The 21,345-nt window shown below is 40.7% G+C and overlaps 1 protein-coding gene and 1 non-coding gene across 3 annotated transcripts in view; one reads left to right on the forward strand and one right to left on the reverse strand.

Moving 5' to 3' along the window:
• The window catches only part of TJP1 (tight junction protein 1), a 255,927-nt gene that overhangs the window by 15,946 nt on the left and 218,636 nt on the right, over positions 1-21,345 (reverse strand). For both annotated transcript variants that reach the window (XM_065871831.1, XM_065871830.1), the window contains exons 10-23: positions 19,632-19,771; positions 18,606-18,711; positions 15,320-15,470; positions 12,921-13,029; positions 11,731-11,950; positions 11,265-11,449; positions 11,069-11,164; positions 7,695-7,777; positions 6,894-7,104; positions 6,493-6,593; positions 2,910-3,260; positions 2,344-2,583; positions 617-1,480; positions 371-468 (exon numbers count right to left, since the gene is read on the reverse strand). In XM_065871831.1, the coding sequence (XP_065727903.1) occupies positions 371-468; positions 617-1,480; positions 2,344-2,583; positions 2,910-3,260; positions 6,493-6,593; positions 6,894-7,104; positions 7,695-7,777; positions 11,069-11,164; positions 11,265-11,449; positions 11,731-11,950; positions 12,921-13,029; positions 15,320-15,470; positions 18,606-18,711; positions 19,632-19,771 (2,955 nt within the window). The remainder of the gene's footprint in view (positions 1-370; positions 469-616; positions 1,481-2,343; positions 2,584-2,909; positions 3,261-6,492; positions 6,594-6,893; positions 7,105-7,694; positions 7,778-11,068; positions 11,165-11,264; positions 11,450-11,730; positions 11,951-12,920; positions 13,030-15,319; positions 15,471-18,605; positions 18,712-19,631; positions 19,772-21,345) is intronic.
• Positions 8,098-8,168, forward strand: TRNAK-CUU (transfer RNA lysine (anticodon CUU)). Its single transcript has one exon. It is a non-coding gene; the product is annotated as a tRNA-Lys (tRNA).

Here is a 21,345-nt window from a genome sequence, read left to right on the forward strand (position 1 = left end):
GTTTAGTTACCTCATAGCTATCTGAGTCTGTTTCCTCACCCCTAAAAACTAACAGTTTGCATGTCCAAAAGCACTATTAAACTAAAAAACACAGTCCAAAAGTTATTAGGGCTTTAAAAACTGTACTTTAGCCATTTGTTAGAGAAATATGTGTTTGAAAGATTTGTTAACTGAAAGAATAACAAAGATGCGTTACAGAAGGTATAATAAATAAAGCTGTTTACTTTTCCTTCTAGGACCACTGTTTTAACTGCAAAAGCTGGAGGAGTTCACCTAAGGACAAGGGAGACCTCTGCCTTCCCCGCCTCCTCTCTAGTAAGAGGGCCACACTCCCAGTCAGCTGTAGGCCACAAGCCCGCAAAGCACCCACCTGTGCAGTGTTCTGTCGTGTTCAATGAGCTGATTCTGAGCAGGGGCTTTAGGACCCAGGACGGGAGCACCTGCAGGTTTAGACGTGACCTCTGGAGGCTGCAGAAAAATAAGACACACGAGCCTCAGGGAGAGATCATGAGAAAAAAGGCTTCGTTTAAGGGGGAGGGAACATTATGAAGCGTTACGCACAACAGTCACTGAATGTGCTCTGAACGTGAGGCAGGAGACACAATCACGTATTTACCTTGAAACCAGAGTTATGGTTTTCATCCTTCTTGTTCTCCACTGATGCAGACCTTTTGTTTTCAAACATTTTCACTCTGGTGAGCACTGACTGTGGCTTCATCGCTGGGTCTTCCTCTTCCTCGACCAGAGCTGGGGGTGGAGGCAGTGGTTTGGTACTTGCGGGCGGCACTTCCGGCTTGTGCTGAGGCGGGACAAGGGCAGCACCGTGGAGAGGCTCGTAGTGGCCCGGGCCTGCTTTGGAGGTGAAGCCTTGGGGCGGGACCTGCTCATAACTCCGTGAGTACTGGTCAAAATACTGCTTAGGCTCGGACGCCTTGGGGCCTGTGGAGGAGTAGGGCTGCGCGTCTGGCCTGTACCTCCCGTGCACATCAAACCCAGGAGCGGGCTGCTCTTCGTGCCGCAGGGTGGAGGTCCTGAGTGGCGGGTCATAGCGCGGTCGGCTTTCATAGGACAGAGGGGTTGGCTCCTCAAAACGTGGGAAATACCCTCGTTCTGAGGACTCCTCGGGATGCTGTCTGGAGTCCAGGTCTCGCGGGTGCTGATTATCAAAAGACGGCCGGGGCTGGTACGGCGGTTTGTCATCATAATAGGACCACTGCTCCTCATACGCAGGGATGCGGTCGTCATAGCGCAGACGATGGTCATAGTTTCGAGGAAACTGGTCCGTGTAGTTTGAGGAGTCATATCTGTAGGCAGGCTGCTCCAGGTCCCTGCTGGCCTGTCTCTCTGCGTATGGGGGCTGCGGCTCATAGCTCAGACTGGGCTCCTTGTCTAGCCTCTGCCCTGGGTGGGCAACAGCTGGCTGCTTCAAAACATGGTTCTGTCTCATCACTTCCTCAGGATAGGGATCCTTCCTATATACCTGTATAAAAAATTCACGTGTAAGGACACAGGCTTGTTTCAAATTCTAGTCTATTTTAAGACAAACTGTGATTTAATATGTAAAAATGGCATGTTCTACCCTTTATTACCAGGACAGAAACAGATTAGTGGAGAAAGCCAGTTGAAGTGAAAGCTCAAATTTTACAATGCAAGTAGGGGCTTTTACTTTTCAGCATAATAAATGAAAAGTGAGTTAAAGAATGAAAAGCAGGTTAAAGATATTTTAACTTTTTAATTATTAAGTTTAGCAGAAAATTAATGCACTGAACTGTTGATTCCACTTGATTTGGACACTGAAAATAAAATCAAAAAGAAAATTTATGGACACCATAATTTATAAAACATAAAGAAGTTTAAAATGGGTCTGAACTATAGATTAAGAAATTCTGACCACCTAGAGGGGTGGGATAGGGAAGGTGGGAGGGAGACGCAAGAGGGAGGGGATATGGGGATATATATATATATACATATAGCTGATTCACTTTGTTATACAGCAGAAACTAATACAACATTGTAAAGCAATTATACTCCAATAAAGATGTTTAAAAAAATAAAAATAAAAAAGAAAGAAAGAAATTCTGGAAGATTCTGAAAGCCAAACATTAAAAAATAATAAAAATATTAAGTACCAATCCCAATTAAAAGGCCTATTTTTAAATAATCAGTATATCACTGGAAGCCATGCAAATTATAGAACCGAAATGACTTGTACTGATTTGAAAACAGTATGGTGCATAAGCCCACAGTAAAAAGCAAAAGGAACACGTACAGGGCAAAGCAAACACGATCATGTGCTAGACTGATGGAGAGCAACAGATTAGCGCAACACTGCAGCACAGGTACCTTTGCTGGATCTACATGCGACGACAATGATGGCTCTTGACCTCTTAGCATTATGTGAGCTGCCTCAGTGCGTGGTGCTCTTAAAGAATCAGCTTGTGGTGAGTCAGAGGTCAAAGGAGCTGGGGTGGGCTCCTCCAGTCTGACATTAGTTAAGTCTACATTAGGATTAACAGCAGAGGTTGATGATGCTGGGTTTGTTTCAGGCGAAAGGTAAGGGCCTGGAGATGAGGCTTCTGCTTTCTGTGAAGTGTTTAAAATATTTTAAATATAGTGTTTCTGTTTACTGCTAACTTCCCACTTCCACTTATAGTGGTTGATAGACATACATTTTAAGTGTGCTGAATAACAAAACTACGACCTCATGTCCTGAATTTTTTAAATTTCAGTATACTGCTGTCTAAGATAAACACACAAAGTTTAGAATTAAGTCCTTGGTATTCTCAAGTTGAAATTAAAGATTAATTCTTAATCTGGAGAAAGGACAATATGTTTTTTAATTCAATCACCATATCCTAGACTTTAACAATGCGCCTCTAACTGCAAAACGTTGAATGCTTGCTGCTTACCTGTTGAGAGGCTGCCTTAGGTCCAGGGGAGTCTATCCTATGAACTGGCTGTGGCTGCGCTTGTGGTGAGTAAGTAGGATATGTCTGGTGGTCATGATGCATTCCAGAGGAGTCCTCTCTGACAGGCTCAGAGGACCGTGTAATGGCAGACTCCGGGGGAGTCCCCACCTCATCATTAAGAGTCTCATCTAGTTCTTGATCAGTGTAGGCCCCGCCTTCTGTATCTGTATCTTCATAGTCAGAAGTATGTCTACTGTCCGTGCTATACATTGAGTATTCACTACCTGGGGCTGACAGGTAGGACAGACGATCATCATGCAAATCAAGGTCATCACTTGTAGCACCATCCGCCTGGGTCAAATAGAAGTAAATTAAAAATTTATTCAGTAGTTCTTTAAGAGATGGCCTTTACTTTACAAGGGAGACTGAAAAGGATACTTTTCTTTGGAGAAATCACACCTGTTTCTTGAAACTTCTGGTGAGGAAAGGTCAAGAAGATAGTACAAGCACACATGCAGACACACAGAGCATCCTTTGAGATCTGAAGGGCTTGGATGAGTGGAACATCGGCTGGCCGGCCGTGACAAAGCCCCAGAAGACAGCGAATGAGCCCTGGCCCCACTCTGATTTTGAAACCTAGTCAGTCACTAGCTTGTCAGCCCAGAGGAGGGTGAAGAGGGAGAGTGCTGCCAGACCAAGCTCACAGAAACAAAGACACAGTGACCGACAGAACAGCGCACGTTGAGAATAACCAGGAAAATAAACGCCACAGTTCAAGCTGAACAAGAGCTTATGTATATATAAAATCTATATATTAAGAAAACAGCTTCTTAAAAAAGTTGGTATTTGGCCCTAGAGCTTTATAAAACACAACGGAAAAGCATCATCTAAGTGCTGGTTGCCTAATTAAACTAAGAACTTTTAAAAATTATTCTTCACAGATGGATGCAGAGAGGGAAATGTAGTTATGACTCTCTTTTACAGACAGTTAAGAGCCGAGTTAGCCTTCAGTCTGCACTGATTATCTTCTGAGCAGACCAGAAAGAACAGAAGTATCTGAGGAAAAGGGAAGTACCGTGCTGCAGTCAACAGGCTGTCATGGACACTAATTTGAAGCTAGTGCCCGTATTACACACAACAGTCCTGGAAGACCCTGCCTGGACCCTGCGCCCAGAGAGGCACGAGAGCTGGAGGATCAAGAACCCAGAATTCTGACGGCATGGACTGAAGGATAAACAAGGCTCGAGCCACCTGAATGGTGCTTCCCCCACAGTCCCAATCCTGGCTCTGCAACAGCCTGACCCTGAGCCCTCCCTTAATGAGAAAGACCAGCCTTCCGTGACTCTGGCTTTCAACAGATCACCTGCCTGGTTTGGAGGTGAGCGCACTAGGGCTATGCTCTATGTTCCGGCAGAGTCTCTCCCACTGAAATCTCAATGGCTTGAAACCTTCTTGCTATCTACTTTGATCTCTGACTCGTGGGGTCTGGAAGACTATAACCCAGGAGCCAGCCAGGGAAGTATTTAAGGCCCTGGGGAAGAACAACTCAACTCACTAATCTGCTCAGCTTTGGAAGTGGTATGAAACGCAGCTTTTGCAGTGGTATGAATGCAGAAGTGAGCAAGAACCAGGAGTGCTCTGAACCAGAAATGACATATGCTTACATGTTAAGAAAGCCTCCGGATGATTTTTCTTGGTTTAATAGGGAACATACAAGCCTGTAACAGAAATTGCAAAAAGGAACTCTTCCTAGCAATCAGATCAAAGTAGTTAGCTCAGGAGAGTCGATGTGAAATGAAGTGGTTTTAGTTTAAGAATCTATTTGGAGAAAATACACTTGAATGGAAGGGGGGCATAAATCAAACTTGATTTAAATTGTAACACTTTTTCTGATTTACAAAATGCATCAATCTATTCTAATAGTAAATGACCTATTAGACCTATTAATAAAGTTAATAAAATTAATTGAGATGACCTATTTTCCTCACACAAAAAGCTGGGAGAGCTAGACCTTCATTCTAAAATCCAAGCAAAGAAAGGAAGCCCACAATAGTATCAAAGAAATCACAGAAAATTAAGATTTGTGGATTTAAAAAACCTCTCAGATAGGTAGACATGTATACCTTGTGCATTTATAAACTAATATTATTTCAAAAATCGCCAGTGATACCGCAAAAAAAAAAAAAAAAAAGAAAGAAAAATCACCAGTGAAAGCTATTAACATTCTACCTGACCAAGGCTGCTGGCAGAACTGTGTTGTCATAGAAGATTAGTATGGAGAGGACGGTAATCCTTTTAATCAAATGCCACAAGAGTTAAGAATGAGTAACAGTGTGTCGTATAAAGTGGTGTAGTGAGTTTATTCTACCTGCCTCTGTCTGTAAAGCGTCCCGGCTGATATGTCAGTTACTCAAAGTGGTCTCAGGATCTCACGTGTACAGTCCACCGCCCAGAGTGGTACTGAGGAGAAAAGGCATGGTTCTGACACAGGACCACAGGTGAGAGCAGCAGACACTACCTCTAGATGTCAGCATTTCAACACCTCTTCTTGGCAGAGGTTGTGTTTTCTGGGTAAGGGGCACGGGGGTCCTAAGCATGCAGCATGCACTGCCACAGCACCTGGGGCCACAGCCAGGCAGAGGGAAGTACGGGGCCATGCAGGGGCAAAACACAACAAAAACCAAGCCGACAAGGAAGTACAAAAAACAAAATAAGAGAACAGATATTCTCAATCTTCCCTAGCAACTAAAATATATTAATATTGTGTTGATCTGAAGGTAAAAGACATTTAAAACAAAAGATTCTTTTAACTGTATACTTTGAGAAAATTATCTCTCCCAACAAAATAAACAGGACTTTCCCATCAAGAACTGCTAAAAGACCAGAAAGACTTAACAACAGAAAGTAGTTATTTTAATCTTTATAAAATCAAAATTCAAAGCCAAAAGGATGTATTGCTTTGTCTAACATTTTCAGTACGTTTTAAGAATGTTAACAGGTGCTGAGTGAAAAAAAATTCCTTAGGTAAGGATTTAGGGAAATGCTTAAAGTAGCAAAGTAAGTCCTTTACTTCAGACCTCTCAGAGCCATCACCACGCTGGTGGGTACTGTGCTGCTCCAGGGCGCTTGGTTTGCAGCACGGTGGTCCCCAACCATTCCTTGCCTTCAGAGTGCCTTTTCTTCAGGGCCAGTCCTGGATCTCACATGCTGAGCACAGCACTTTGGGGACCACTCATCTAGCCCACCCATTCCCCTTGTTTCCAGAGGAAGAAACAGAAACCAGGTTCAAAGTCATTCCTCAGTCAGACAGGGGCAGAGTCAGAACTCAACCCTGCTCTTTTAAGTTACCCTCTGAGAATTCTCTGAGAATACCACTGAATGGTAATTCAGTGGGGAGAGAAACTTCAGAATCTTCTACTATCAAAAACAACTTTCATAACCCTTACAAAATTATAAAAACCTAAAAGCTAATGCCCCAAATTACTTTAATAAGTTGATCCAATTAGAAAACAATGGTGACTCAAAGGCTTCTCTGATTAGTTATATAATTTATCAAATGGGTTAAAAACAGGAAATTTCTCACCTTTCCCTCAGAAACCCACACCAACTGGTTCTGTTGTTGCTGAATTGCTTCTTTCAATGCACCATACCAACCATCATTCATTGAATTTAAATTAATTGTAGCTGCAAATAGATAACATTGTTCTATGATTACAACACGGCAAAAGTCAGAATTCACTCAACCACTGCTTAGAGTTCAGTCACCACTACTGAGTTATCTGACAGATGGTATTGAGGACACACCTCTGGAAATGTCTGTTTTGGCACTGAACCATTTCTTTCAATCAACAGCAGCCATTAACACAACAACAAGCATAACAGGCAAAGGTTATATGAGTTCTAATATTTGAACAACACAACATTTTGGCCCACATATTGTTGCACAGACACTGTAAGCTGAAAGAAGGCCTTTAATATACTCACTTGTAAAAAGATGGTGATTATTTTTACGAAGTTTATGAGACCGCTCATATAATTTCCTGGCGCTTTTCCTAGATTCTGGACATAACCTCATCCTCATTGTTTTCACACCTTGCTTAGAATCAGGGTTAAGGAACACTACAATTGGATACCACTGGGCGTAATTCAGACGATCAACTGCATTTGGTGTTACATCCAATAAAGCATGTTTATCCTGAAGACACAAGAAAAAAATAAACAAGGACGCAAGACACGGTAACTAAGGAGCATCACCTTCAGAAAGTCACAGCTGAGACTACATTCCAATGGAAATGGACGTTTAACTGTGCTCCAAAATGTCTCAGGAGCACATATTAGAAAAAGGTGTACTCAGAAGTTAATGCAATATAATTTCTAGTCCAATTAAAAAAAAAGTTTTAACCAGCTCACTTTTAAGATAGCCCAAATACTTGCAAGCGGAGAGTGAAAATAAGTGTAACAATTTAATGTTCCCGACATGGCCTTGTGAGTAGCAACACATTCCTAATATATAAATATCAAAGTGCAACCTGAATTGTCCTGATGCGGTATCAAGTCTATCGACATATGTGAACACTGTATACTCTTTTGTGGTAATGAAAGCTCATCTTTTCAGGCACGTACTACCGTTCCATTGAAAGTGATTATTATAATGTCTCGGTAATTTACTTACGGTATACCAGTAATAACTTTAGAAAAACTACTTTCAGTTTAACCAAACCCATCCCACTGAGAAACACAAAATTCACAGCTTACAATGAAACGGGTCAATTTCTAATAACTTACTTGATCTATTATTTGCTTTATTGTATGAAGGCGAATAATGCCAGAGCTCCGTTGGTCAGTTCCAGCATCTCGAGGTTCACTTTCTAGTCGTGCAGTCAGGACAAAAACAAAACACCAAATTTCCACTGGTTAGGTCAGTTTCTCAACTGCTGGGCATAATGACACGCTGGGCTCCATGACGTGTGGTTGTGGGGGTTTCCCGTGCACCACGGCCTATTGAGCAGCATTTCTGGCCTCCACCCACTGGATGTCAGTAGCAGCCCCCCACCTCCCTTTTGCTCCCACGGCGACAAACAGAACTGTGGCCAAATGTCGTCTCTGGGGCAGACCCACCCTGGCTGAGAACCCCGGGTTACATCAATGCTTCCAACACTGCTGGGATCAGACGGCAAGGGGGAGAACTTCCCTGGTGGTCCAGTGGCTAAGACTCTGTGCTCTTGATGCAGGGCCCAGGTTCAATCCCTGGTCAGGGAACTAGATCCCACATGCATGACGCAACTAGGAGCCCACATGCCCCAACTAAAGATCCTACATGTCACAATGAAGATTCTGCATGCCACAACTAAGACCCAGTACAGCTAAATGAATAAGTAGGTAGGTAGGTAAGTAAGTAAAGTTTTTTTTTTTTTTTTTTTTTTTAAAGGCAAGTGGGCCACTCACCCCGGTGCAAAATTCAAGGAGGTGCCCCCAAACCTCAGAAGTCCAATAACATTTGGATGCAATATGTTCACAAAAGCAAAATAAATACTTCAAAATGAACATTTTAAATAGAATCAGTAAGTGGAGGGACTTCCCTGATGGTCCAGCGGTTAAGAATCCGCCCTGCAATGTAGGGGACGTGGGTTCAATCCCTGGTTGGGGAACTAAGATCCCACATGCCACGGGGCAACTAAGCCTGTGTGCTCTAGAGCCTGCATGCCCCAACTAGAGAGAAGCCGGCATGCCACAACGAAAAGCTCACGTGATGCAACTAAAACCTGATGCAGCCTGACTAATTAATTAATTAATTAATTATTTAAAAGAAAAGAATCAGTAAGTGGAACATGAGCAAAAATTATTTAGGACTGTCACTTGGTCAAGAGAAACAGCCCAATATGGCAATTCTCTCAATTGAAAATAAGCTTAAAAAAAATGTAGATTTACAAAATAATATTGATAAATTTGCTTCCATTAAAACCAGGAAGGTAAAATTATAAATTAGGTGTTTGGTCTAAATAAAATATTTAAATTTAAAATAATGTCAGTTTTAATACGCATGTCTTCAAAAATTTTCCAACTATTTTCATGTTCTGGAAAAAACAGCCATTAAAAAAAATATATATATAATATATATAAAAACATGTATATAGGGATTTCCCTTTTTCTTTTGCTCCAGTGTGGCCTGGCATGGCACTGTCTGCAAACCTTTTTCACATTGTGGCATGTGAGTAGCAATGGTTCTGTCTGTATGGCACACAGATACCCTGAGGAGGCCTCCCCTCAGCAGGGCCCGCCCGGCCGCAGATGGCTGCTCAATACCCGGGCAGGCCCACACTCAGCAGCAACAACTACAGCAGACTGGCTGGGGAGTCCTGCGTTAGGGACCTCTTTTCACATCAGCAGAAGGGGACTTGGGAGCAGAGAAGGCTGTAACTTGTGACTATGACACAGCCTGTGCTTTCACACTGGCAACCTGTGCCTCCCTCCTGGCGCAGAACACGCCAAGGCAGCTTGGGATGATTTCTAACCACGCGTCTCAGAGGTCCAATGACATGAAGGCTTTCACCGAAAAGGCAGAGCGATGTCTGAGACTCTGGTCACAGGAAAGCTCCGAAGTTAGAGCTCTGGTTGTTCAGATCAGACAAAGACAGAGACATGGAAGTTCAGAGGTCAGGCTGAGGGACAAGGGGACGATCTGGGAGAACAAGGCCTTCGCGAGACAGCAGGGCCAATCTCCAATCTGGTGGACTCAGGAGAACGACGGAGGGAGATCAACTGGGAGGTTCTGGGTGGAGAAAATGCTACTAGTCTCTAAACTCAAAAAACTCTCGTTAGATTCAAATAGGATACATAATTAAGCGATCTGAATCCCTTTCGTAAGAGTCTGGTTGTAGAGTAAACCCAATTAATCAACCCATTAGCCCTTAAGACAGAGCTTTCTAAGTCTTCACACTTGCTTTTCCTAAATTTAAAAGCCCTAAGTTTGGTTACAGGTGGTATCTACACGTATCAACTTCTTCAGGCAAAATGTTATCTATAAGCAATGACCAAAAAAAGATCTCTTCTGAAAAGACTAACAAACTGAGTGATGAATCAGAAATGAACATTTTCTAAATTGCTCAAATTTTACTATCATTTGTCTGCAAATCTTCTGAGTTTCAGAAAATATCCTCATCCAACTTCACCAGCAACCAAATGAAAAGCAATATATATAATATTAAATCAGCACTTGGGAGTTTATAGTGCCAGCAGGAACAACAGCTGCACAACCCTCTGGAAGCAGCCAAAGTTACACAGCAGCAGCCAGGAGTGCTCGTGTCTTGGGTCATTCCTTCCTATCTTTGGTAATTCTGTCTAAGAAATTCAGCATATATATGGAAAAAGCTATATTCTTGAGTATTTAAATCCTTTGCGGAACAAACGCAAAGCATAATATGGACAAAGCAAACAAAATATGGACAGATTTCTGCACCCTTTGTATTAGTAAAATATAAATTTGAAACGGACTATACAAATAACTTAAAGCAAGCCTAAGTGATCATAACTAAGTCTGAGTATTTAAACTACCATAATAGCTAAAATAATGAAACAATGAAAGAATCTGCAAGCAAAATCTGTAAGGCATTTAAAGCACTACTTCCTCGATATTTATACTTAATACTAACCTACTATATATGTCTGCAATAAGCAATAGCATGAATCATGCTTTTATTCTCTTCTGACATATCTGAGTATTTGTTTGCTTAACGACTGAAAGCACTGGGCTGGAGCCAGAAAGAGCTGGGTTCAGAGCCAAGTGTGTGACTCATTAGCTGGGTGTCATCATGACACCCAAACTAAATAGGCGGGGCGGTGGTCTCCGCCACAACCACCCTACAGCTCAACTCGCCCAGCTTCAGCTGGACATTCTGACACCCGCCCCATGGGATACTGTCAGGATTAAACAAGACTGTGTGCTAAGAGATTCTCATAAATGGTGATTCTTTTTCTTATGAAAGGGAACTGGCAGAGCACAGACACAGTCACTCAGGTTTCCCTCATGGGGTCAATTGCAAATGTTCACTTACAAAAAGTGTTATTTCTATTAAGTGAACGGATCAGACCCACCCTTAAGAGAAGTAATTAGTAAAGAAACACGCTCAATCTCATCTGAAGTCCGTATGGAGACTACTTACTTGCAATCTGATAAATATCTGGTTCTTCTCTGGCCAGCTTTTCTCTGGCAACATCAGCTATTGGTCCAAAGATGGTTACAGGCCTCAAAAATCCAGCTGGGGAGATTCAAATGAAAAATAGCACAGTTTATACTTCTTCTTTCTTAGGCAAACTGACATTAAAAGGTATTAGGTTCATCTGTAGAAAACAGACTACCTTCTCGAAGAACAACTCTCTCATATGCTGGGAACTTTGTCTGAACCGGCTGGGCTGACAAATCTTCTCTGCTCTTGCGCAGATTTCTCTTGGAGCTACGCAGACCTCGGAATCTCCAGAAGTCGGCGCGGTCTCCTCCTGCCGTCTTTGGAAGTGTGTACTGTACACTGGCTAACTGCTCAGCTCTAGACAAGAAAAGACAAAAATAAAAATAAGGGTATTTTAAAAACAAAATGGAGAAAGACTTATAGTGAAACAAAATGTCAAAACACTGGATAGAACTTCACATGCAGTTTAAATCTTAATGGTTAAACTAAAATAAAGGCGTTTATACAACTAAGTCAGTTTTAGATATGGTAAATACAGTGAAAATTAATTCTTTACGTTACCAAAATTTCCCACTGGGACTGAAATATTGTCATCATTTCCTTAATTTTTTCTGTAAGAAGTATCCAAACATTCATACCTGTTCTTATTAGGGATGATGCCTCGTTCTACCTCCTTATGATTTTTGCCAATTCGAATAGCAAGCCAAGAGCCCAGTTTTCCGTTGTACAAAGTATCCACAACACGGAACACCTCTCCTTTGTTAAAACTAAGTCCATAGGGAGATTCCTTTTCATATTCAAAATGAGTTCTAATATAGAAAGAATCTCCTACATCTGATTCCACGATGCGACGATAAACTAAAAGGAATCAAAACAAAAAATTATCAATAACTAGTGGGAAAAGATATTAATCTGAAGAGAATACATTATGTGAAGATTCTATTGATAATATCAACAATAACAAAAACAACAGTTTCCAACAAACGGTGGCTCCTTACTAATTACTAAGTATTCTGTCTTGTGGACATCATCATTATCTCACAAAATGGGAACTCTTAGCACTTCCATTTCACAAATGAGGAAACTACTGCAGATACAGATCAAGCAATTTGTCCAAAGCCACACATGCTTTCTATTTAAATCATCTAACTTAATTTCGCTGCAGCCCCTGCAAACCTTATCTATGTCCCATTTTCTAAATGAGTGGTTCTCAAATGAGGGCAATTCTGTTCCCCCCAGGGAAGAGCTGGCATACATGGAGACATTTTTGACAGTTGCAATTGTGTGTTGAAAGGAGGTGTGTGTGCTATGGACACTTAGTGAGCAGAGGGAAGGATGCTTTTAAACAGCCTAAAACACACGGGACAGCCCTTACAACAAAGAATTACTTGGTTCAAAACATCAACAGTGACAAGCTTGAGAAACCCCGTTCTAAATGAAAATGTATCTGCTTAATCACAGAGAAAATCAGGCATTCCCTTGCATTAATGCTAACAAACATCAGAGTATATTGCTTAGAAAACATGAATACAAAATTCAGAAGCTACCCATATGCACTTTTGTGTGGAATACTATAGGTTTTTCCGTGCAGATGGCACTCTACTTCAATAGAACGCCAGAAAGGTTGGCTGGTCCTATCACTGTGCTGTGTTGACAAGCACAGTGTAAGACTGTGTGCCCCTAAATGACAAAATAAACAAAATCTGTGAGATTAACAAATTCATTTATCACTTAACTTTGATTTATTAAAAACATTAAAATTAAAATTCCTATTTAAGTCCTCAAACTTCTCCAGGTTTATTTTCTCAATATTCTGACAGTATCTCACCATCCTTCTTCTTCTGAGCCAATATGGTCACTTCTTCTCCTTTGGGGAGGTCGAGTAGAAAAAGGACAGCTTCTTCTCTTATGATATTTGTGAAGTCTACATTGTTTACCTGTTAAAATACATTTCACAAATTACTACTGGTCATATTTTAAGATTATAAAAACATTTATCTATGCAGGAAACAAATATATCCAGAGTTTATCTAATTTGAAAATATCACATCTTCAAAAGTGAAAATTTTCATTTTACTTTGGAGAAAAGAATATACCCTAATTTAAAACAAGCAGAAACCAAGTAAATCAAGTGAGTGAAGGTGTAAAGTCATTTAAAGAGTAGTCACAGTGCATCCCGACATTCGAGATCATGCACTGCAAAATCCAACCAATTCAGACCAAAAAAGACAACTTCTAATTCCAACTGTTTATTATTATTGCAAAATCTCGGGATTTAAAATTTTAAATTATAAGTTCTATGAATGTATAATAGAGCCCTACTTTTTACTAGGCTCTGAAAAAGAAATCAAAAGGAAACAAGATTAAAAAGAAAGAGTGCGTGCATTGTGCCATCTCTGTAAGAGCATCTGTATGATGTAAGCTCAGTGTCTGCCAAATCAATGTTTAATATTAGACGCTCCTAGGGACCAAAATGTAACATCAAAATGTCCCCAGTGACTATGTGCAGGATTACAGGTAGATTTCCTTCTACTCATCTTCTGGAAATTTTCTGCATTAAAAAAATTTTTTTTTCTACATGTACTACCTTTATGATACGAAACAACAAAAAAACTATTAAATATTTTTTGAATGATGTATGATTACTTCAAACAGGATATGGGGTAGGTAAGAGAATAACAGGTCTGTTTAATTATCCATGTTGTATTTGAGAAAATGTAGACATCATCTGGAGGAATCATAACACAAAGTCAGGTGGAAACCAGTGAGTCAGGAGACAATGCCCTGACTTTCTGACATGTAAGTCTGAAGGGGGAGGAGGAGGACGGGAGTGGCCATAGGCAGCCAGCACAGTCTGAGGGGGCTTGCAGAGGGCTCAGAGGGCAGCTTCTGACCGCGGGCTGCTGCCAAAAGCGACCAAACCCAAGATAGAGATACAAAAGCAAGATAGAAGCAGGGGGCTGCTGACACATCCCAAGTTTTCGGAAGAATGATTAAAGAAGGTAGGAAAAGAACTGAAATGATTAGAGGAGTACCAGAAAAGCACTATTATGGAATCCAAGGAAGAAAGCACTTCAAAAAGGACTTGTTAAGAAGGTCAAAACACTAGTAAGAAATACAGGAAAATGCGGGCTGAAGATGACATTAGGTCGGCAATGCCTCATGAAAATTCACATTCAGTCGTGGTTAAGGTGGAAGGCAGACTACACAACTTTATGACACAAGGACTGAAAAGCAAGCAGGGAAGGGACTCAACCAAACCTTCAACAAGTTCAACAGCCAAAGGAGAAAAGACAGACAATGGAAGGCTGATGAAGAACCAGAGGATAGGGAAAGAGGAAAACATGAGCAAAGCAGCCATATTCTGGGGCAGGAGGAGAACGAATGCAGGACATGGGCAGGAGGCAGCCTGAATGCAGGAAGAGACCAGAACAGAGGTGGCAACGACAATCTGAGACAATCTCCTCTGGCAAGAGGAGGAGAGCAGATGTAGGAACTCCCACTTGAGATATGATCTTCTGATTAAAACAGCACATAGTGCATCTGGCAGAAAGTTTGGATATTTTAAAAAGAGAAGAGAGAAATAAAGATGGTACTACATTACTAGGCAGCATTGCTTATGGAAAAGAAACAAAAACATACACAAACAAAAAACAAAAGAAAAAGACCTGACCGGTACCCTGCATCTAAACTAGGCTTTCCTGGACTCTTCCCTCTTGTGGGGTATGAAGCTTCAGAGCCCGGGCAGCTTACACATGTGCCTGATGGAAACCCCATGTCTGCACACCTGAGCCATCACCTGTGGTGAAGAAGGTCCTACAGGGCTCTGTGGGCTGCTGCAAAGACTACTCCCACTGGAGAGGAACACCTGCCGCTGCCCTAGTGGCAAGTTGTGGCCCACGGCAGAGTCTAGCCAGCCTGAATGTTTAATTGAACTTACAATAACTGGTGGATATTATGGGGCTCTAAGACTTACTTTTTTTAGGTTCTATGAACATGAGTGATTAACACGAGACCAAAGCACCACACTGTGTAGTAACAACACAGCCATGAATAAGAGCAAAGGCAGGAATGAGAAGACCTGATGGATTCTCAATCTGCATGCTAAATTGGTTCTAGACGCTACAATAGATTACAAGCTAACTGCGATAGTGAGTCTCCTGTGTCTGATGCCTTTTTCTAAAGATCTAAGTACTTTGAAACCACATAAGTTGACCACTGACATACCCTGAGAATCTGATCACCCTCTTCCAAGCCTTCTTTGGCAGCAGGGCTATCTTCAAGAACGCCAGCTACAAATATTCCAACATCATTTCCACCAGCCAGCCGCAAACCCACACTATCTCCTTTCCTGAATTTTACTAATTTCATGCTGGGCCTGTTAAGACAAATATTTCATTTGAAACAGTTAAGAGAAGCTTGAAGAGTTATAGCAAACTACTACAATAAAAACCATATTTAGAATAAAACAAAGGACCATCATCTCTAAAATTTGCCCTACACCTCTAATTTACCGAATAAAATTTATCATTAGAATACCAAACCAGATTTAATAGCATTTTCTTTTAATTTTTGATTAACAAAGTAAGTTTTGAAATATCCAAATTCAATATGTAAGTACTGTTTTACATAATAATTATAAAATTACTTCATAACAATGCTTTCCCAACTCTGAGTCTTGGATTTATGTGGTACATTAACAATGGCTAAAAAATCTTCCATTTCTCCCACCCCAATTCATACCATATCATCTCTACTGAATAACTAAGAAGCACTACCGTACAAAGGTAGAAACTGAGCATAAACTGACGAATTTCCCTAATGCCACAGAGTCAAAATCAGGCTCTAAGCGCTGTAATCTCTGTACCTAACAGACAGTGGTTTTGAAACTATGCAGTTAGGGGACTCCTTCAGTAGTTCACACAGATCACTTACTCTGCAGCCCCTTTGAATTTTAAACAAAAAGCTTATCATCATTCAGCCTTTTTGGATTAGCCCCATATTTAAGCTCTGCCTCCTTCTTGCTAGAGAGAATGGAAAGGAATTAATGCAGGCACATTCCTCTACTATCAGTGTAGTGTCAAAGCTCTGTGACACTCCTAAAACACCAAAGAATGGCTAGACAGAAACACGTCGTAACTAAGCATTACCCTTTTGGGTAATTAATTACAAATTACATACATAATTACAAATTTTCCTTCTAGGTTTCTATAACCATCCCACATTCCAAGCCAAGAAGACACACAATTCTACCTATTCTGACACGATGTGTGGGAAAAAGTCCTTTTCCTCTTCATTTACTAAGTAACAATGAGCAAATAATTAGAAACTAGTAGTAACGAAAAAAACCACAAATCAAACAAATGAATGAGTTAAGGGAAGAGAGATGCCTCATTCTTTAAAACCAACTAAAGACCACCTTAGCTTTCAGAACTTACAAGGTAGTCACATTTGACCTTGTTTCTTCATGTAGAACTAACATTAGCTAGATGGAAACCTGAGAGTCTGTAGGTCAGATGAGGTCACTTACTGCCAGGGCTGGTGGTACCCTTAGTGCCCCAAATCCATTTACTGGCTTTACCATGGAGGGTGTGAGTCCCTCAGCTGTGATGGGTCCTACTTTTCCAACTGCATCAAGAGCCTTCTGACAGACTCCTCTCCCAAACCAACTGTACAGACAGCTCTTTTAAACATTTCCTTAAAGTCCTTAAGGCCCCAGGTCCCTCAAGTCCTCTCCTAACACTGACCCATCTAGTGCACCTCAAAAAGTAAAATAGCTGATTGCAGTCTGCATCCTTTAGTAAAACCTGGCTTTTTATTGATAAAACCACTGTTCAAGGACAGCTCTAGGCCCCATCTTAGGGTCATGTGCCCTACATGCCTAATATTTTATACTCTGCCCTGTGTTATGTCAACCACATGCAATAGCAAAAATCCTTCTGCCTCAAATCCAGTCACTGAATCTGAATGAATAACTAAACCTTTCCTGGCTAAGCTACAAATCCTGCCCACATTCTCAGTTCTCTTTGGTATCTGTCCTTCAGTGCTCCCTCAGGGAAACAGGTCTCCGGAATCTAGTTATTAAAGTTTTCGTAAAACTTACAGAGTTAGGAAAGCTCTCAGGCCATTCTCTCTCTTTTTTTTTTTTTTTTTTTGCTGCACTGGGTGTATGCTACTGCCCACGGGCTTTTTCTCTAGTTGTGGTGGGCAGGCCTCTCACTGCGGTGGCTTCTCTTGTTGCGGAGCATGGGCTCTAGGCACACGGGCTCAGTAGTTGTGGCGCACAGGCTTAGTTCCTCCCCGGCACGTGGGATCTTCCTGGACCAGGGCTCAAACCCGTGTCCCCTGCATTGGCAGGTGGATTCTTTTTGTTTTTGTTTTGTTTTGTTTTTGTGGTACGTGGGCCTCTCACTGTTGTGGCCTCTCCCGTTGCGGAGCAACAGGCTCCGGACGCGCAGGCTCAGCGGCCATGGCTCATGGGCACAGCCGCTCCGCAGCATGTGGGATCTTCCTGGACCGGGGCACGAACCCGTGTCCCCTGCATCGGCAGGCAGACTCTCAACCACTGCGCCACCAGGGAAGCCCGGCAGGTGGATTCTTAACCACTGCTCCATCAGGGAAGTCCCCAAAATGTATAATTTTAAACTTGTGATACTTTCACCTATTTCAGGAGCCATTTCTCTCTACCAAGCTAGGTCTTATGGTAATAACCCAATTTTCTTTAGCAGAGAAAACAGATGAGAGCAGAGGTCTACATCTAATCTGCTTTAGGAAATCTGGTAATTTTCCATTATTCATGTCATGTCTCTTTTACCAGAGAGGCAACAAAAACTAATCTGATGATCATGATAGTTTGAAATCTGGATATAAAATCTACATCTCAATCTCAATGTATAAAATAATAAAAGTTGTGAATATCAAAAACTTACTTTTGAGTTGCTAACTAATCTAGAACAGGTTTCTCAACTGGAGGTGTGATTTTGCCTGCAGGGAACATCTGTCAGAGCCTAGAGATATTTTTAGTTGTCACAACTGGGGTGTGTATGTGTGTGCTACTAGCAGCCAGTGGCCAGGGATGCTACTAAGCATCCACAATGTAAAGGACAGTCCACCACAATAAACAATTATCTGGCCCCAAATGTCAACAGCACTGAGATGGAGGAACACTGATTTTTTTTAAAAATACTAGGGCTTTAGAATGCCTGTGAAAATTCTGATGTTTAAATAGAAAACAATTTTCTAGTTTTGTAATTCCCAATCTAAAAACTAGGTAGAGAAAAAAACAGTGGTGAGAAAGAAGTAAACATCTTAAATGTTTCTTTGTTGTTCTCTAATCTCTAACTGATTCTATCACATAAATAATTTTAAAAAACCAAAACGAACACTAACCATAGCATTTAATAGTATACACTGTCTTTAAAAGCATATATAATATGGTTCGCAATTGAATTCTCAATTTAAATAATCCTTAGTAACGGGCAGAGAAGACAACACAAGTTTAAAACCACATTACCGAAGAATCCCATCTTCATGAGTTGCATTAGGCAGGATCCCATCAGATGGACTGACAGGTAAATCCACGTCTGGCTGTCCGACCTGAGCATACACAGGCTTTGGTTCTAAAAGAAAAGGAAATTTAAATTATGCAGGAATCACTTTACAAAATGGAATAACAAAGCAAGCAACCACTGAAATAACCAAACAATAAAAAGTCTGCAAAATACAGCAAAAATGTAAGTTCAGAGAACCTGATCAGGAACATATATACTACATATGCATATATCAGGGTACATTTTACAGTTATAAATTCTGGGATCTTTATAGCATGTATGCACGTTACATGGTCACCTATGCTTTCTATAGCTCCAGCTGTTACAGTCTGAAAAATATACTTTTTAGGGAAGAATAACAGAGGAAGAAGAATATAAGAAGAGAGAATCCCTACATTTCTCTGTTAAGACTGTCAAAGTAGCCTTCTTTCTTCACTGTGATACAATTTGTTTTTAAATTTCCACATTCCTGCCACTAAATAATCAGAGCAGAAACAGGTTTTGAGAGAAGGACCTGAGAGACAGTAGAACCAGGACCTCCAGGCCTGTCAAGCAACTGGATCTCAGAACCTTGCAGATTCTTATGTGTGGTCTTGTCTACAGGTCAGCAAGGTGTACTTCATAAAGTGTTTCTGAAAACACTTTCAATAGACAAGAGAACTTTAAACAGTGTCTAAAGCCAATCTAATGTTTCCCTTAATGAGCAGTACTGGAAAACAACCTCACTCACTGTGAACAGCTGTGAACCACAAATAACTTCTATCTGGAAAATTTGAAAAACATTCACGAATGTTTACTGATATATGGCAACCTCCCACTTACAAAGAAAATGCTGGAAGTACAGAAAAATTCACACATGGGTAGTAGGTAGCAGCAATAGCAGTAGTAATAATAATTGCATCTTTATATTTTCTGTAAATATAATTCTGTAAATTGTGAAACAATTTAGTCTGAATGCAAATGTTTCCTGCACTCTAGGCTAGGCTTACCTGGAAGACTGGGTGTTTGTTTCTCATTTCTTTCAACTATAACTTCTTCCACTGTTTTAGGTGTGTGATCATCTGCATGCTTTACAGGAGTTGAGACAGCCCCGGGTTTAGAAATTCTCTCTTCCTCTCTGCTCCGGAGACTATACATCAGTAAAATAAAAACTTATGAGCATGCCAAGACAATGTCAAAAAAGGGTGACAAGGGACTTGCTCTAAAAGATAACAAAATATTGTAAAAACTTAGTAATTAAAACTAGAGTGCTACTGCCACAGAAACAGATAAATAGATCCATGTAACAAAACAGAAAATGGAGAAATATATCCACAGTACCAAAGTTTATTACAGAAGCAACAGCCCAAAACTGCTGGAAGAGAACACACTGTTTAATAAACAGTGTTTAGAACAACTGTCCACAAATTTAGAAAAATTAGATCTCTATGCATATCAATGACATAAGTATAAATTTCAGATAAAGTCTTAAACATAAAATATATTTTAAAAATCTTATCAAAAACAGAGGACTCTTAAAGTAAGATTCAATGCACAAAATGAAGTGAATACATAAAAAGTTTAAAAAGGTGTGAAAATAATTTGAAAAAATATGTCTTAGGTTGAACCAAATGAATTTTTTTTAAGTTCAAACAACTGAACATTAGCAATTTGACCAAACAAATGTAACAGGAGTTCAATTTTAAGACTATATATTGATGTAACAATACATATAATAAGAATTTGATATTTAGAACATATGCAAACACACTTTTAAATTATTTTAGAATAAAAAGAGCCAATATGTGAACTCATGGACAAAAATGAAAAAGGCCTTGGGCTTCCCTGGTAGCACAGTGGTTGAGAATCTGCCTGCTACTGCAGGGGACACGGGTTCGAGCCCTGGACTGGGAGCGGAGGATCCCACATGCCGCGGAGCAACTAGGCCCGTGAGCCACAACTACTGAGCCAGCGTGTCAGGAGCCTGTGCTCCACAACAAGAGAGGCCGTGATAGTGAGAGGCCCGTGCACCGCGATGAAGAGTGGCCCGTGCTTGCCACAACTAGAGAAAGCCCTCGCACAGAAACGAAGACCCAACACAGCAAAAATTAATTAATAAACTCCTACCTCAAACATCTAAAAAAAAAAAGAAAAAAGAAAAAACCTAGAAACAGACTTCCCATAATATGGAAAATTTCTCATCAAAAGAATAAGCTGGAAGGATGCTCACCTGTGTTAAGTGAAACAAACTACTATCTGAGGAATATGTGCAGAGCCTGATCTTTCCAAATTATTTTTAAAACACACAGAAACTCTATGATGCTAAAATGTTTGCACAAGTACGGAGGAAAGCTTAATTCAAGAAGGAGATCTGGGATGAGGTGGAGTTGGCAGATTTGGCCTATTTCACCTGTTCTAACGAGCATGCAATGCTTTCATAATTGAAGATTAAAAATTAAAATATTAAAGTTACAATGAAATAGAGTTATATCTGGAGACATGAAAATAGTCCCAAAATAAAATGTGAAGAACAAACTGCAGAATATACGTGGTGTGACATCACTAAGGTATTAAAGAAAACTCTCCACAGCTACACAAACACATGTTGACGCCACATGCAGAAAGACCCAGACGGACAGAGGCGACAGATGTTCTCGGAGTGGGGAGCAGACAAAACAGCAGCCCAAGGAAATCTGAGATTTATCTCCACTATTTCAGTTTTCA

Source organism: Phocoena phocoena, chromosome 2, assembly GCF_963924675.1.
Source record: "Phocoena phocoena chromosome 2, mPhoPho1.1, whole genome shotgun sequence".
Taxonomy (NCBI): domain Eukaryota; kingdom Metazoa; phylum Chordata; class Mammalia; order Artiodactyla; family Phocoenidae; genus Phocoena; species Phocoena phocoena.